Below are 16,495 nucleotides of genomic sequence, written 5' to 3'. Positions count from 1 at the left end.
AACTCTTCCGTACCATATGAAAGCTGTATTTGTTGGTTTTACGGCAAAGCCGCCTATATCTAATTCTATGAAATTTTCTAGCAAATTGTAAGAACCTAATTAAAATGCATAACTACTTGTGACTTCTTGTCAATGTGTAGCCACACCATTGTGTGGTCACTCCATTTTTTGGACCCACCGGGTACGTGTAACCCCGTTGCAATTAAAACATACTGAGTGAGTTGCTATCAGATGTGTTGAAGCGACTCATCGAGTTCCAATGCATGCACTTTCCGCTAGCGAATGGAGCCAGGCTATTCCAAGTTCAAGATTTGGGCGGTAGCTGTACGAGCAAGCTCAAGGGTATGGGTATGCTGTTGATGGCAAGAGTGGGTAAAGGGAGTGCTCGCTTCAATTTCGCGATCTGTACTCTGCAAAACCAAACATAAAGCGACGTTCTTATCAGGCCGCAATTTCATTTTCACTTGCTTGGAAAGCTATAGTCGCGGCGTATCATCGTGAGCGACTTAATTAAGGTTGTATTGACTCATGTGCTTATCTACAGGCAATTCAAGCTCTTTGAGATAGACCAAGCTGCTTGTTAATGGAAGCGACGGTACCGGCAATCCGTAGTGAAGTGTCTGTATCCACCTAATATGGGTTGTCGATATGCTCGCGGTGCGTGAGGCTCACATAAAGGAAAGGATGCACACTGCGAACGTTAAAGCATCGTCTTCAATCGATGCTGAGTGGCAAAACTGTTCAGTCTTTGGAAAAGGCCGAGGTGATGTACAACCCGGTCTCTCACACTGGATAAGAAAAGATAGAGTGATTTACAAGTATCTAGCGTTTGAGATGCCAGGGCAATCCTTTCAAAGTAAAATCATAAACTCCTAATAATTCTTGAAGTGGGGTGACGTGTCCACTCCACCAAATATTGGTTATACCCCTTGGAATACACCAACCCAAACTCTGTTTTATGTGGGGTGGTCTTCACCTTGCACATCGAGCAGAGAAAACCTCATATGGCTAATTCCCATGAACGGTGAATAGTGTGGCAACCCATTGACTTCCTTCCATGATCTTAGTAATCGACCGAATTTGGGCGATCGATATCTCTAAATCACGCCCCGGAGCTGCTTAATCGGATCGGTCAACCCGAGCGATTCGAAACTGGATTGATGTTCGAGAGCAGTTACATGAGTATTTTAAAGAGCTGCTTCAGCTTCACCAGTACGCCCTGTAATCGATACTGGTCAACTTGCTGATATTAGCCGGGCTACATTTCGTAGCAGAAGCGACACTTTCGCACAGAACACCATGTGTCAGGTGCACGATGCTATGGCTGACAGCCAGAAACGCAAAAAACATCATGCAGATAATAGAACACCAAAATATTGCTGTTAAAACACAGCAGTTATTAAACCTATTAATCAACCTACACATGCAGTATTCGTCACTAAAATTGAGTAGCGCTCTACGTTAAGCCCGCTGCGTTCGTAGCTTTAACTTTGAGCTAATTTCAATACTACCAAGAAATACAAAAATAATCCTGTGTTTTACGTGGGCTTACTCGAGCCATATAATGACTCCAGTCTGATGATCCTCTCGGGTTGCGGAACATGCTGTCGACATTGTGAAATCCACGCCGATCCTTCTAGCCGAGCTACATTCTGTTTTCAAGCAGCATCCGGTATTAAACCGCTCGAGATACTTGGCGATAATCGATGCGCATTCGCGAGCGTGTCTGAAGGAAGCCCCACGACGATATTCTTGAACGCCTATTATATGTTTTAACGTGGAGGAACCATCCTTCAATTCTGCTCCATGAGCAAGGTGAAGGCCGATTTTATGTGGAAAATACTGGGGATCGACGTGATCACCCGATTTTAAGCAATATATGGTGTAGCGATAAGGTATATTCTCATGACAAGAACTCTTCGGGGTCACATTTCGGTACTGGAGTTATTGTATGTACGACAGCAGGAACGGCTAACCCGTGTGAGATGAGCTGGGGGATGTAAGTATCAGGATTTGGTAGCGATGGGGCTTCACCCTGCCGTCCACGTCGTGCATTGTACTTGGCTAAGTCAAACATTGTCGACGCTGTAGACGGTCTGAATCGTAAGGTTTCTGGATAGGTAGGACAATGAGGTATTTTCATTCAGTAGATGATATGATTTTGATACTCATCGGTGCTCTCACCAGCTTCAAATACTTCTACATACCGTATAAGCTTACGGATACTGCCAACCGCTGCTGCTCGGAGTGCAGACGATACCCCTGGGAGAATGTACCTGTGGTTTGATAATGAAGTGTTTTTCTCACGGTATGTGCAAAGCCACGCACGCAAGGGCGTGTTAATTCTACGCACCAGCGCGGCGAAAGACTTTGGACGGCTCGAAAACGCCATGTTATCGCGGCGTGATGATTTAAGCGTGAGTCGGTGTGGCTTTTACACTTGCGGTAAAAAAGGATGAGCTCCTTGAGCCATATCAAGCTTGTCCATGATGAGCCGGACATTGTCGCGCGTTCCAGAGTTGAGGTCATAGACTTCACGCCGATAAGGTTCCGGGTACTTTTGGAGAAAGCGGATTGCGATCCGCTACACTCGTACTGGTTCTAGTATAGTAAAAAGGTCGTTGACCTTAAGTAAGTTTCTTCTGAGCAAAGAGCTACGGCAGCCCCGTTGCACTTGGTAGCACTTGTATCCAATCTACACGTGTGTCGTTACGACTGATCCTCTGTGAGGATGGAGCAACTTTCCTATTTGAACCAGGACAAGGCAGGATGGGCTTAATAAGCTGGTGTCCCTGCTGGGCCCTGAGGGCGTGCAACACCTTGCTTCTCAAGGACCCGAAGCGATAAGCGCGCGCCTAGAGGCGTTTTTGAAATATGAAAGTGCTCTGCTAGAGCATCTAGAGAAGGAGATGTCGGCATCGACTGCGTCCATGACGCCACCGTCGACGACGAGTGACACCTTCCGACCCAGGCCGCTAATGGTGAGCATGAAGACCTGCGAGAGTAGTAATGAAAAGAACCTCCTGCTCTAGGTGAGAGATATCGAGATGGCTATGGCATCCGCCAAGCTCCAGAACGAGCAACAGTGCGTGGCGCTAGCTATCTCCAAGCTCGGTGGTCGAGCGCGAGAATGGGCACTGACGTGTGCTCTTCGGTCGAAGTGGCGTTTTCGTCCTGGACGAAGCTGAAGCTGAAGCATTCACTAGCATGTCGCGTGAGGTCGCTTTTCCTTACCGCCCGACAGGGCAAGAAGAAATTAAGGGACTTTGTCCAAGAGTTGCGTACTCTCATTGCCGGGATCACAACCGATCCTATTTCCGAGGTGGTCACAGTGATCGTTTTTATGGAGGGCCTCTGCACTGGCGTGGCCAGAATGGAAGTCTTCCGTTGCATCCGTCTTCTTTTGAAGAAGCAGTGAATGGGGCATTGAATGCCGAATTCAATTTTATGTTGGCACGACTTGGAGGAGATTCACACCCTCAGAGCTCGTTGAGCGGGCCTGAGCCGATGGATCACAGCTATGCTGAGATAGGGGAAGAACCGATTTCTGTTGAGCCTCAAAGAGATAGCGGGTAGCTCGACCCAACCCCGAAGAGCTCCGTGCTCTTAATCACGGAACGTGTATGCAAGCCGGGCTCGCTGGTTGTAAAAGAGACCGTGAAGGGCTTTGAGAAGCCATTGAAGATCCTGATTGATTCCGGGGCGTCGGGTAGTTATGCTCGACACTCCAGGATAGAAGGAAGTCTGCTGTATGCTGAAGCGCTGGAAGCGCGGTTGAGTGACATCATCACTGTTCGCTTAGCGACGGGAGCATGTGTCACGGTGCCGAGGGTTTCTGTGGACCTCGGTGTCACGTTTCTTGACTTTGATAGCGTGAAACGCTGCTTAGTCTTAGACTTGGATGCAGGGTATGACCTTATCCTTGGTATGGCATGGTTGGAATACCATGAGCCATGGGTTGATTGGAGGTCGAATACCTTGGGCGCTACGCGCACGTCTCCTGGTGGAACTCTGGTGAGTCATGAACCCACATCTGCTAGGAAGCAGAAGCGCTATTGGCGCGGGCTCTGGGCCAGGACGGTCAATGTGCTGTATATCGGAGTATCCGAGTTGTCAATTACCAAAGGTGATTTGGACAAGAGTTCCGAGCGTGGCTCGCGGATTGAACGTGGAGTGGCACGTAACCCACTGAGCGCTGCTCAAGTTTTGGAGCAGTTGCTGCATGCCACGATTGGCATGGTTGAACGACGCCCGAGGCATCGAGCGTGGGACCCCAGTGATGCACGTGGAGTGGTACGTAATCCGCTGAGCACTGCTCACGTTTCGAAGCAATTGCTGCATGCCATGAAAGGCATGGTCGCCAAGATCCGAGGCAACTTGGGCAAGGCCCGTCTGTGCGCGCGGAGTGGCACGTTATCCATTGAACGAAGACTGCAGAAATAGCAACTATTCGTTGGATGTTAATGATAGCATTAAGGCCCCGATGGAGCAGGGAGTGGGGACACTGGACGACGCCGAATGCGTGTTTATATTGGTCTCGACGAGACGTAAAACCTCTATAGCGAGGAGACGGCGATGCCGTATGTTATCTGCAGGACGTAGGGTGTCGCCCTGACCAAGGGTGTGTCTACCGTAGACGATAGCGCACAGCCATACACCCTTGTCAGCGATATGACGTGACGAGGAAGACGGCGACGTCACCCTCAAGGCTATTCCCGCGGTGGATGCTCTTCTTGAGCTGAAAGAGATGTCCTCCGAAGGGTTTGGCGGTGACTGGAAGGCAGGCGATTAAGCCGAGGTGGTCATTTTACGACCGAACGAGGAGAACAACTCGTCATCGCATTTGGATGAAGCTGTCCCGGAGGACGCCAAGAGGGTGCTGAAGGCACGAAGAGGATTGTCGATCCTGAAGGGTCCCTCAGATCATTTCCATTCTTTGATAAAAGAATTTCAAGACGTCGTCTACAAAGACCCGTCTTCGGTCCTACCTCCGGACCGAGAGATCAGCCTGGTTCTGGAAACCAAATGCCGCGTAACATGCCAATGCCCCCTGCCCAAGGAGCAGTGCGACGTCGTTGGCGCCTTTTTCCGTACGATGCACGAAGCAGGAATGGTGCATGAGAGCAAGTCTTCCCATCCGATACTGATGTTTTGAGTCCGGAAGCCAAAAGGCAAGTGGCGTATCGTTCACGCTTACAATAATCAGAAAGCTGCCACCAATCCGGCACAGACACCGATTCCTAGGGAGGATGTTCGCACAACAATATGGCTAGCTGTATAAAGTACCGTGCACTCAACTTGGTCGATGGGCATTACCATTTGCTCATGAGAGCGAGGGATATTCCGCTGACAGCGGTGAATACTCTGCTCTGGTTGTGGCTGGTGACGCCCCAAGGGCTGTCAAATGCACCAGCAACATTTAATCGTCTTGTGACGCAGTTGTTCAGGCCTCACCGGGTGTATGCCCAGACATACTTCGACGACATTTTTGTCCACAGTCGTGCGGGGTACGATAGGACAGATGAGGAAAACCATATCGTCTATTTGAGAGCAGTGCTTGAGTGTATGCGCAAGAATAAGCTGCATGCTCAAGCAGATCCCGCTAAGGTCAAGGCCAATGTAGACTGGCTGGTCTCAAATAACCAAAAGGACTTGCTCAAGTGGCTTGGCCTCGCCAACTACTTGCATAAATATAGCGCAAATTATGCGAAAATGGCACGGCCATTATCGAATCTCCTTAGCAAGGATGCAGAATGGAATTTGGACACCGAGCATCGGGTAGCTTTTGACAGGATCAAAGACAGCTTACTTTATGCACCAAAACCAAAACCAAAACTGCCGTTGCCAGACCTCAATCGTCTTTTTAGTGCTGTCTGTGATGCGTTGTCACCCAGACCAGATTAAAAGATCGCTCATGTTACGACGGTGACGTCGTCAGTGACGGATTTGATCTGCACCGCGTATACGCAGGTGATGGTGTATGTATAACGCTGCTACAGGCTCTCGGGAGCAAGGAGATTGGAATCTCGGACAAATAGTTGTGGGCATAATTCCGCGCACGGTTACACCAAAATTCGGGTTTCTGTATTATAGCACCGATTTGACGGAAAGGCCACAAATTGTGGTTCCTCACGATGAGTATTTGAAATACCGTATATCTATGAGGCCCACGACACTCCACTCAGTGGTCATTTCGGTCGTGAGAAGTCATGCAGCTCTGTGAGTTGCCACTACTAGTGGCCCAAGTTGTACAATATGTGCGCACGTGTGAAACGTGTCAAAGCGTGAAACCCTTTCCGAATGCGGCTGCGCCGCTGGCCAGTTTACCGGTACCCTCCGATTGTTGGCAGTCCATGAGTTTGGACTTTGTGTTTGGTCTGCGAAGGACTCGGCGGGCAATACGGGTGTCGTGGTCTTCGTCAACCGTTTGAGCAAGATGGCTCATCTTGCGGTGGTGCCGGACACCATCGACGGTGTGGGTACAGTGACGCTGTTTGTGAATCGTGTTTTTCAATATGGACTTCCGAAGTCAATTGTCTCTGACAAGGACCCACGCTTCACTGGGAAGTTTTAATCGAAGATCTTGAAGGTGTTAGGCACCAAGCTGGATATGTCAACAGCGGACCACCCGCAGACCGATGGCCAAACTGAGCGCGTGAATTGCGTCGTCGAAGTCGTCCTTCGCAGCCTCTGCGATGAGAATCCGAGGCGCTAGAGCGCCGTGCTATTACTCGTCGAGTTTGCTCTAAACAATGCAGTGCATTCATCTACCTGCCACACGCATCTACGTGAACAAGCTCGTTTATCCTTGCGTCCCGCTGATGCCGCCATCCCATGGCGCAGGGCTTGGTGGGGGAGAAATAGCCGAGCGGCTAGCTGATGTCAGCCCCCTCACTGTCCGTAAAGAAGTCGAGTGACTTCCTGTCTACCAGACTGAGTGTCCTATGACACGATCGCGATACGATGGCTGAAATCCAAAACATGCAGAAAGAATATGGAGATGGAAGGAGCAGAAGAAATGAAGAAAACTTTGAGGTCGGAGACCTGGTTCTATTAAATGCTAGCAACCATTCTACGCATGCAGTCTCTGTTGTCTTTAAGACAAAGCTCCATCCGCGGGGCATTGGACCTTTTCAGTTCATGGCCAAGCGAGACCTTGCGCATACGCTGAACCTTCCGGGAGGGATGAGCACCCACCCGGTGCTTAATGTGGGCTTGCTCAAGCCGTACCGGGATCCGGCGCAAGTGAACGCAGAAGCGTTGGCGCCAGGGCGGCACCCGAAGGTGCTCGCCCCCAAGAAGCTGAACCAGCAACCAGTTTTGAGCACGGAGTGCAACGATCTCCGTTTTCAACGGCGCCAGGCACTCCGCGTCGCACGAAGTGACGTATTCGTCTGCTCGACAGCTAAAAGCCGCTTCGACAGATCGCGATAGTCGTCAACGTGAGGCAGTCAGTCCCAAGCTCTCAAGGTCTTCAGCACAGCGTTATGAGACCTTGGCAAGATGCTCGGCAGAGTGCCGACGACGATAAACTCTGTCCCCCAACGCTCGAAGAGAACCTAGAGACACCGGACTGCGATCGACCAAGTCGCCATCGCCCGCCGCCGACTTTTTTAGATGAGAACGGTGGCGTCCACTATCACGTGATACGCCTTTGTCAAACCCAATATCTTGTGAATTGGCGGGGATACCCAAACTCCGAGAATTCGTGGGAGGTTGGGATGCCACTTTAGCATGACTGCCCGGACGTCGTGAACGCTTATGATCAGAAGGATCATGACGCTCCGCGTCGTCGTACGCTCCGCGCTTCTCGGTAGTAGCTCGGGCAGCCGAAGAACCATGAGCTGAGCTCAATCTATGGCCATGAGCTGATGTGGTTGCAGACTCACCAATACCGAGCTCGAGAGAGCGTGATGGATTGTTCCACATGGCGCAGGGTGACAATACGCAGGAAGTCGGCGTTGCGCATTGAGTTTGGCAACCTTAAATCATAGATGGCGTGCTACACGCACGTCCACTTCTTTGTGGCTCCGCTGTAAGCTAGACAGCGAGAAAAGTTTTCGGAGCCACTACACTCATCGCTTAACGAGCTCTTCATTATCTGCAGCGGTTTTGCCAGGGGCGAGCATCACAGAAATAGTCCATCGCGGGTACAGGAGCGCCTCCTCTTTGACGCGAAGTCGAGCGCAGTACATATCCATTGGGATTCCTTGAGATACCAAGAAGCGCGCTCGGAGACCTTTCCGCTGCTTGTGTAGTGGCCGGGGGACTAACTACGTAGACGCCTAACGATCGAGTGGTCGCGTCTTTAGCTTCAGTAGCGGGATCTGCCATGCGGAAGCCATATTCCGCACGAGGGTCTAGGACCGAATGTGGATACGAGCGCATGAGAGCCCCCCTGTGGGCAGCCATCAACTGCTGCTACTGTGCCTCGTCGAGGCGATTGGTAATCGAGAGATCGGGAAACGGACACAGCGTCTGTTAGCTTCGAGCGAGGCTCACGTCAATCCGCTGGCGAACCTAGCCCTCCCCTTCTTCCCATCCCTAAAAAAGCAGTAGTCGACTTCCTCCAATATCCCAACATCCAATATATATCCCAACAAGGAAATCCGTCGCCCGTGGCGGGCGCGGTGTGTGGCGCCCGGCTGTCGAGGGCTTGGGACGTGCTTCCCGTGAAGCCGAGGACGTGCTGTCCGAAAATGCACTGTAACGGTGTAGCCACACTATTGCGTGATTACACCGACTTGTGTAATCCACACCTTTTACGGTCACACCATCTGTGTGATCCACCCTTTCATACCGGGGTACGTGTAACCCCGTTATACTCTCCCTTATCAATATTGTGAATACTCACAATTCACATTTCATTGTCGCCTGGTACGAGGATCGCGTTTTAAGACAGCTTTTCGCCCCTAGGACCGTCGTCACATATACTCTGCTCAATAAGTCCAGTGTCTATGACATGAAAGACACCCAGCCTCGCTGCTTCCGAGGGCGCCCGCGAGCAGAGCTTTTCTTCGTCTTCTGCACGCGAAAAGCCGCTACGTGGCGGGGCTGCTAGTAATTATGCATATTACTTAGGTTTCACTATTCAATTAGGAAGACCTAAGATTTTCGATATAGGCGGCTCTGCCGCAAATGAAACAGATAAATACAGTTTCAATTTTGAACGGATGGATGTATTGCCTTGGTTAAGGTTTTGGATACGCTTGGAGGTAGCGGATTGCGATTCGCTACACTCGTACTGTTTCTGGTATAAAACAAAGGTCGGTGATCTTAAGTGAGCTTCCTCTAAGCAAAGAGCTACGGCAGCCCCGCTGCACAATTGACGTATGACGTTCAATGTATTTACAACAAAGTGTGACTTCAGCAAGTCGATCAGTTTTGACAAGGAAACGTACTGTTGAAGAACCTCATAACAAACCTCCTTGCTGAATGCCTTCTGTTTCGAACTAGTGATTTGGTCTTAAACTGATTCTTATGCCTTGAGCTAACCGATCCAATTGCGCAGATCTGCGAGCGTGTCTGAGATACGTCTCATACAGCGAGGATACCATCCACGTTGTGTATAGGGACCATACTGTATGACAGTTTCTGTACACCTTATACTTACATACAATTGTTCGAATACAATATTGCACAATTGTACGAACCCACATTACTCTTTTGTGTGATTATTGATTATCTAGAAGTGTAAGAGTCGCTACTCAGGAAACGATGGTGACTCTGTAAAGTAGTTTCCTAGGTACACTTGCGCTGTTCGCCTCACGTCAAGCATTGAAGATGGCATTACTTTTGGCTAAAATGTGTTTACGTTTAGTACTATTTTAATCGAAATAGCTCAAATATATGTCACGATTTATACAACAGGCAAAGTTACTTTAGATGCAGTCGTTTGTCTCCTGGATAATTCTTACAAAAGTAAACTTCTACACTTTGTTTACGTGGACTGTACGAATCGGGCTTATCTGTACCATGTTCTGTACCATGTGTACAGAAATACTGTTGCATTCGTTCCATTGCAAGTCAATCCAACGACAGAGTTGTGTATAGCACTTTTTCATCCGTGAGGATAAAACCAAAATCCCAACTGATAGCGAAGATGAAGCCAATTTTTAGGCTACTAATATTGAGTGTACAGTCGCACGGGGACGGGACCGAAGTCGATTTACCGCGCACGATACCCAGAGAAAACTTCGACTCAACATGTCCGCGTCAGCAAACGCACACAGTTCATAGAAGTGACCTATATAAGAAAAACTGAAATCAACCATATACGCTTAAATCTATCTCGTGATCGAATTGTTTCGATCACTTGACGTGGGGATAGCAGTCCTATTGTACCATGTACCTCTTTCTCTCGAAGCCCCATCGTCTTTATCAATACCAATATTTTGGTCCCATTGATAAATCGCAAGCACAAAACAGTGTGGCGAAAATTGCATACAGTTGTACAATATTGCGCTTAGAAAATTGTACGGCAATCAAGTAGTGTGCACATCATTGTACACAGGTTAGTACTGTACATCATTGTACAGTACTAACCTGTTATCCCTACTAGAATGTGGGCCACACTGGGGCTCAAACTTTAGGCTACCGAGGTCTAACTCCACGCCTCGAGCTTTACCGTGCTCGCTCCCCAGAGGATACACGTACGAGGAGTCTACTCCCGTTAAGTTCATCAAATTTTCGAGCAATCTCCGAAATAGGTGCAGTCCTTGCCACTGACACTCTTGATATAATAATTGGTGACGATGCCGAGTCGCTCTACGGAGAGATCATTCAGAAGCGGCCCTTCTCACCCTCATTCGAAGACATACGGTCTAGCCGCTCATCATAAAATAGGTGCTCATTGTGCTCCGCCTCCCTTCTGAACGAAGTACCACCTCCGTACTATTTTCGTCGGTGAATAATGTTGCACCACACAGCTGATTAATTTGCAACGATAACCACAACATCACCAGTAAGTTTGAACCTGCTTACAAAGTCGAGCGTATTCATAAGCGAGCGCGAGATTCACACCGATTGTACAAACATCACGCTGTGGTTATGACTCAAAGCATTCTACGTTTCTCACTGCGCTGGGGCGAACCCTAACACGTTCATGCGCATAGTTTCTACTCACACCGACAACCGAACGCGAGAAAGTCGCTTTGTAAGAGCTTTCTAGCCACACTTCATCATTCCACAGAAGTACCGCCTGTGTTTAGAGCAGCAGCTGTCGGTAAAGTCTCGTACTCTTATTAAGATGCACTTTGGGTACTGAAAGCTAGCGAGGATTTTGATGCGACCATACTTATTTCGCGCAGTGGTTATGAAAAACGTGCTGTCTCAACCGTCTCAAAGCTTTGGCAAGTCATTTCTAGTAAACCAATATTTTGGCTAGGCCGTAATTCTATTGTTTGGCTTGATAAAGTACAGAGCACAACACGGGAGCCAAGATTGAGCCCAATTACCTCCAATCAATCCAACATCAATTGACCCGCTCGTTCCCATGATGTAACGGGGTTACACGTACCTTTTAAGAAGAGCGGAACGCACAAGATTGTGCGACCGTATATAGGTGTGTATTACACAGTGTAATCACACAGTGGTTTGGCTATACCGTAACAAGAAGCCACCACGTGGCTGGATTGCCAGTAGTAATGCATGCTACTATATTAATTAGGTTTTGCTGTATTAATTGTGTATTACTATATTAATTATGAAAACCTAGTGTTTTAGATTTAGCGGCTATGCCGCGACTAAAACGATTGAATACAGTTTAGTTTTTTAAACAGTAGTTTTCGTTTGCCTTGGTAAGGTTTAAGTACTTAGAAGTAGCTAAGTGCGATCCGCTACATTATTACTGGTGAAAGAACGCAAGGTCGGTGACCATAGCTTAGCTTTCTCTAAGCAAAGAGCTACGGCAGCCCCGCTGCGCATGATACAGCGGTTACAGTCACTGATCAAGTGCCACGCTAACAGCGAATTGGATCCTACTCACTACTGATAAGCTCTGCGACAGGCAGCCCTGCTTCTTCCAGACGGGGTTAAAGCCTAGCGTTTGCATAATTTAAACGGCGATGGAACCAATGCAGTCTTGTCAAAGTGGCGTCTCGAACCCTCATGAGTCGAAAAAAAGGCTTCTTTCCACATAACTATATACTGGTAACAGCCCTGATATAAACACTGACCCACTATGCGCTCCACATGGTCGCCCAACTTGGCTCATCGAGCATCGCTGATAGTGATCGATCCTCCTGTGGACGGAGCTCGTGAGAGGTCATCCAGTTGTGGTGGCACGTCGACTCTCTCCGGGACTCTCGGCATGCGTCTCAAATTAAAATGAGTCAAATCTCGGATGCAGTCTCGGAATTTGGCTATCGTCCTGCGTGGTTTGAGGCACCTTCAGTGGCTCGGTGCCGAATCGCTTCACTTGAGCATAAGTAAACATAGCCAAGCGGTAGTAAAGAAGCTGTTTGCGCCTCAGCAGGGTCTTCACATTCAATTGGCTCGTAGAATCAAGATTGGATATGGCTTCTGCAATTCCACGTAGAACACACAACGCATTTGCAAGTTCTTCATAATTATTGCGAGTTCAACTCCATCCCTTTTTTGCTACAATCGTGAACGTTTCAGCAAAGCTTGGTACTAAAGACTGCGCACACTGTTTGGTTGACTGCATATCATTAATCCTATTGAATCTCATATGTTTCGTGTGCCTCTTGCATCGGTGTGCTGCTTCTGAGCTTTCAATCATTGGATCACACACCCTGCGCATGACGCGCAATCTCATTGTAATAAAATCACTAATTTTGCTGCAAAGCGTTGCCGGGCTGATATTATATATATCAGCAAGTCGAATAGGATCGACAATCCCCAAATAGTCAAGACCAGATCCATCTCGTGGCGGTGTAGAAAAATGTGGTTAGCCAAGCCGTTACTGGAGGAATGCATTGCGTCATTCAATGCAACCTCGATGAGTGGATGTCACACGCGTCAACACCATTTTGTAAGCTCGTATAAAGCTGTAAATTAATATCCAGATCATCACTCTACAGTTACTTATTACTGTCAAATTCGTTATATTTATTCAAATTTTTGTTGAAACGCATTGCGTGAAATGTATCGATGAACATTCCACGTTAACCTTTTGACATTACTTAAGGCTTCACGTTGCCGCTTCTTTAATGAGTTTAACGGAGATTTCGAACAAAAATGATGCACTCCTTCGTGAAGAGAGCTTTTCATGAAATTGCCTCCAATGGAGATTTTGTCCGGATAACTGGAAATCCACCGCACTGAAGAGATCCAGCACCAGGGGGTATTTCCCTCTTCTCATGAATCAGTTTCACCGTGATAGCCCTCATCTTTGACAGGGCAATACGGAGTAGTCTGAGCTACCTAACTTGCTAAAGTTACAAATAGCAATTCAAAATTGCCTTTATCTAAAGAGAAAGCTTTGCTTGACCCACATCTGCTATGGTTCGAACGATGAACATAAGGATGCAGTTATAAAAGAAAAAATGCTAAACAGCAACTACTTTGGCAATGGCCATGAGTCTTTAAGCTCGACGGTTGTGAGAAGCATTTCACATTTTCAAAGTAAGCAGAATTTTTTCAGATTTAGACTGCTGTCTAAGTGCCGCATTGTGTCGTGATAGGCAAAAATAACCTTAATAGGATGCAAGCAGCTGATCAGGGATGAAGATTGTCCAACAGCTTGATACCAGCGAGGACAAGAAACAAAACATTAATTCTGGTCAAATGCAGTGACATCAATTTTTTAATGAACAAAGCGCGCAGCCCATCATATCAAGCGGCCCAATTTACGAACCACGACATAATTCGCCTTTCGCGGTGCCATTATTTCTAGACGGGGTCGCGCGAGGTCAAATCTAGAAAAAGTAGCGCCATCAATAAACAGAACGCGACGTAAATGTCGGTGACCATGACTGGCACAAGATCAAATACGATGAAAGAGATAACTATTAATTGGCAACAGTCCCGAAATGGAAGACTATCGTCAAAATTTGGGAGCAATATCACGCTTGCAGACGAAAGAACTAGAGGAGAATTCGTTTTATCAACTAAAAAGCTCACAAAGCTGAATTCAGTTAATCCGTTGGCCACCTTCATTCATCAAGCTGACAGAAACGGTAAGCAGCAGCCTATTCTTACGAGTTCCTGTGGCTTACTCAGCGAAAGATCAAATGCGATGAGAGCTCAGCAGCGAGGGAGCCTCAACAACAGATTCGTCAGTTTTCAGTCGGTGTTCGGTCCCTATCATCAAAAACACAAACAGAAAGAATCTCTTTTGAACAGCAATACCATTAAGCTGCGTCCGAGTCTATTACCTCCCACCTCTCCTTGTGAGGTGAATAGAAAATGTTTGATTTTGGATCTGGATGAAACATTGGTACATTCATCGTTCAAATCAACTGACACTCATGACTACACCATTTTGATTGACCTCGACGGTACCGCCTACACCGTCTTTGTGTGCAAGCGGCCTGGGGCCGAAAACTTTCTGGCTAATATGGCCAAAACCTATGAAATTGTTGTCTTTACAGCAAGCCTCAGCGCGTACGCAGACCCAGTGCTTAATAAGCTAGATCCGAATGGTGCTATCAGCTACCGGCTTTATCGCGAGCATTGTGTTCAGTACAAGGGCAATTATGTTAAGGACCTTTCGCTTCTCAATCGTGATATCTCCAAAACCATTCTCATCGACAATTCGCCAATGGCATATGCTCTTCATCCTCGTAACGCCATCGGCTGCTCCAGTTTTATCAACGATCCAAATGACTGCGAGCTCGATTCTATCGCACGCTTTCTTCATAAGATCCAGGATGTGAAAGACGTTCGTGAACACTTGCACCTTTGGAGTGCACATTTCTGATTGTATCTCAAATAGTTTTTATCCTTATTAATTAGCAACCAAAAAAATAACTTGACATACAAAGGCAAATTTAATTTTTACATGCTAAGTATGTAACTCCTGTTCAAAATTCAGACAAGAAATTGTATTTGATTAAATGCCTATTTATTTTGAATATTATACTCAGTGGCTCTCAAACGTTAAGTGATAATGTCTGTACGCTTCGGGTTTTTTAACGTATGCATCGTCGTTACGATTCAGATTTTCGAATACTTCGTCCAGACCGTTTGAGCACGATACAAAATCTAAGATACTTCATATAAACCGTTTGGCGGTCAATGGTAAGTTCCTCTAGCGAATTTCACCGGTGTAAACGGTGAAAATGGTTAATAAAATTACTGCGACCAGCAAAAATAAACACAGTATCATCATAAGTAGGAGGTGATGGGGAATTGGGTTGTCTAACGTTTAAGTGTTTCTGGGGACAAGATTCGAGGAAGATACAACATTCAGTGGTTATCACCATGATCAGTCAGTACAGCGCCATTCAAAATCTTACTTGCAGCTCACCATCTACTAAAAACAAGCACACTACTCCACTCGCCTACACAAGTTCAAAACTACACCTTCAGTTTCGGGCATAGCCCTTTTTTACGAATTCCAAAAGAATCGAAATTATGATGACGGTAGCTGCTTCACAGTTGGAAATCCCGACAATTCTACCCACGAGTTGTGATGTGCCCTTGGACTCGAATCTGCCAAACAATAGTGCATTTTCCAACGCGACTCCACCAAAGCAACGGCTTGCCGAGCTGAAGGTTGTAAATCCATTGGCAAGCGTAGTCCACCAAGCCGACAAAAATGGCAAGCAACAGCCTATTCTCACCAATGTTCGTCGGGTCTCCCGTGAAGAATCGAACGCGAGGAAAATCAAGCAGCGAGGAAGCTTCCGCAACATCTTTGCTAATATTTGGTCGGCATTTGGCCTTCACAATCAGGAACAAGATCTAGAAAAGACAAAACAAGGCGAATTGTCTGGCAGTACGATTGAATTGCGCCCGAGCCTATTACCACCGCTATCTCCGACGGACTCCAACAAAAAGTGCTTGGTACTGGACTTAGATGAAACGCTGGTGCACTCGTCATTCAAACCCACTGACAACTATGACTTTATTATCCCTGTTGAGATTGATGGTACCGCGTACACGGTATTTGTATGCAAGCGACCTGGGGCTGAGAAGTTCCTCACCGAAATGGCCAAATACTACGAAATTGTCGTGTACACGGCCAGTCTCAGCAAGTATGCAGACCCACTGCTGGATAAGCTAGATTCGGAAGGTGTAATCCGCTACCGTCTCTATCGGGAACATTGTGTCCAATTCGAGGGTAATTACGTGAAGGATCTCTCGTTACTCGATCGCAACATCACACAAACAATTATAGTTGATAATTCACCGATGGCTTATGCCTTTCATCCTCGGAACGCTATTGGCTGCTCCAGTTTCATTGACGATCCAAATGATCATGAACTCGAATCGATTGCACGTTTTCTCACCAAGCATCAAGATGTTGAAGACGTTCGCGACTACCTACAAATTTGGGATTATGATTACTGAGGGGTATACTGAAGGT

General features: G+C 47.3%; 2 protein-coding genes across 2 annotated transcripts; both read left to right on the top strand.

Moving 5' to 3' along the window:
* Nucleotides 1-13,933: 13,933 nt before the first annotated feature.
* Nucleotides 13,934-14,884, top strand: PHALS_00629 (TFIIF-interacting CTD phosphatase, including NLI-interacting factor (involved in RNA polymerase II regulation); the record flags this gene model as incomplete). Its single annotated transcript, XM_024718168.1, has 1 exon — nt 13,934-14,884. The coding sequence occupies one exon, from the start codon at nt 13,934-13,936 to the stop codon at nt 14,882-14,884; it is 951 nt and encodes a 316-aa protein (XP_024586855.1).
* Nucleotides 14,885-15,540: 656 nt separating this feature from the next.
* On the top strand, nt 15,541-16,479 carry PHALS_00628 (nuclear lim factor interactor-interacting protein cleavage-specific form; the record flags this gene model as incomplete). Its single annotated transcript, XM_024718157.1, has 1 exon — nt 15,541-16,479. One exon carries the CDS (start codon nt 15,541-15,543, stop codon nt 16,477-16,479), a length of 939 nt encoding a protein of 312 aa, XP_024586854.1.
* Between the last annotated feature and the right edge of the window lie 16 nt (nt 16,480-16,495).

The sequence above is a fragment of the Plasmopara halstedii genome (assembly GCF_900000015.1).
Source record: "Plasmopara halstedii genome assembly, contig: Scaffold_117, whole genome shotgun sequence".
Taxonomy (NCBI): Eukaryota; Oomycota; class Peronosporomycetes; order Peronosporales; family Peronosporaceae; genus Plasmopara; species Plasmopara halstedii.
The sequence above is the reverse complement of the archived record's forward strand: the minus strand, read 5'-3'. Positions and strand labels throughout refer to the sequence as shown.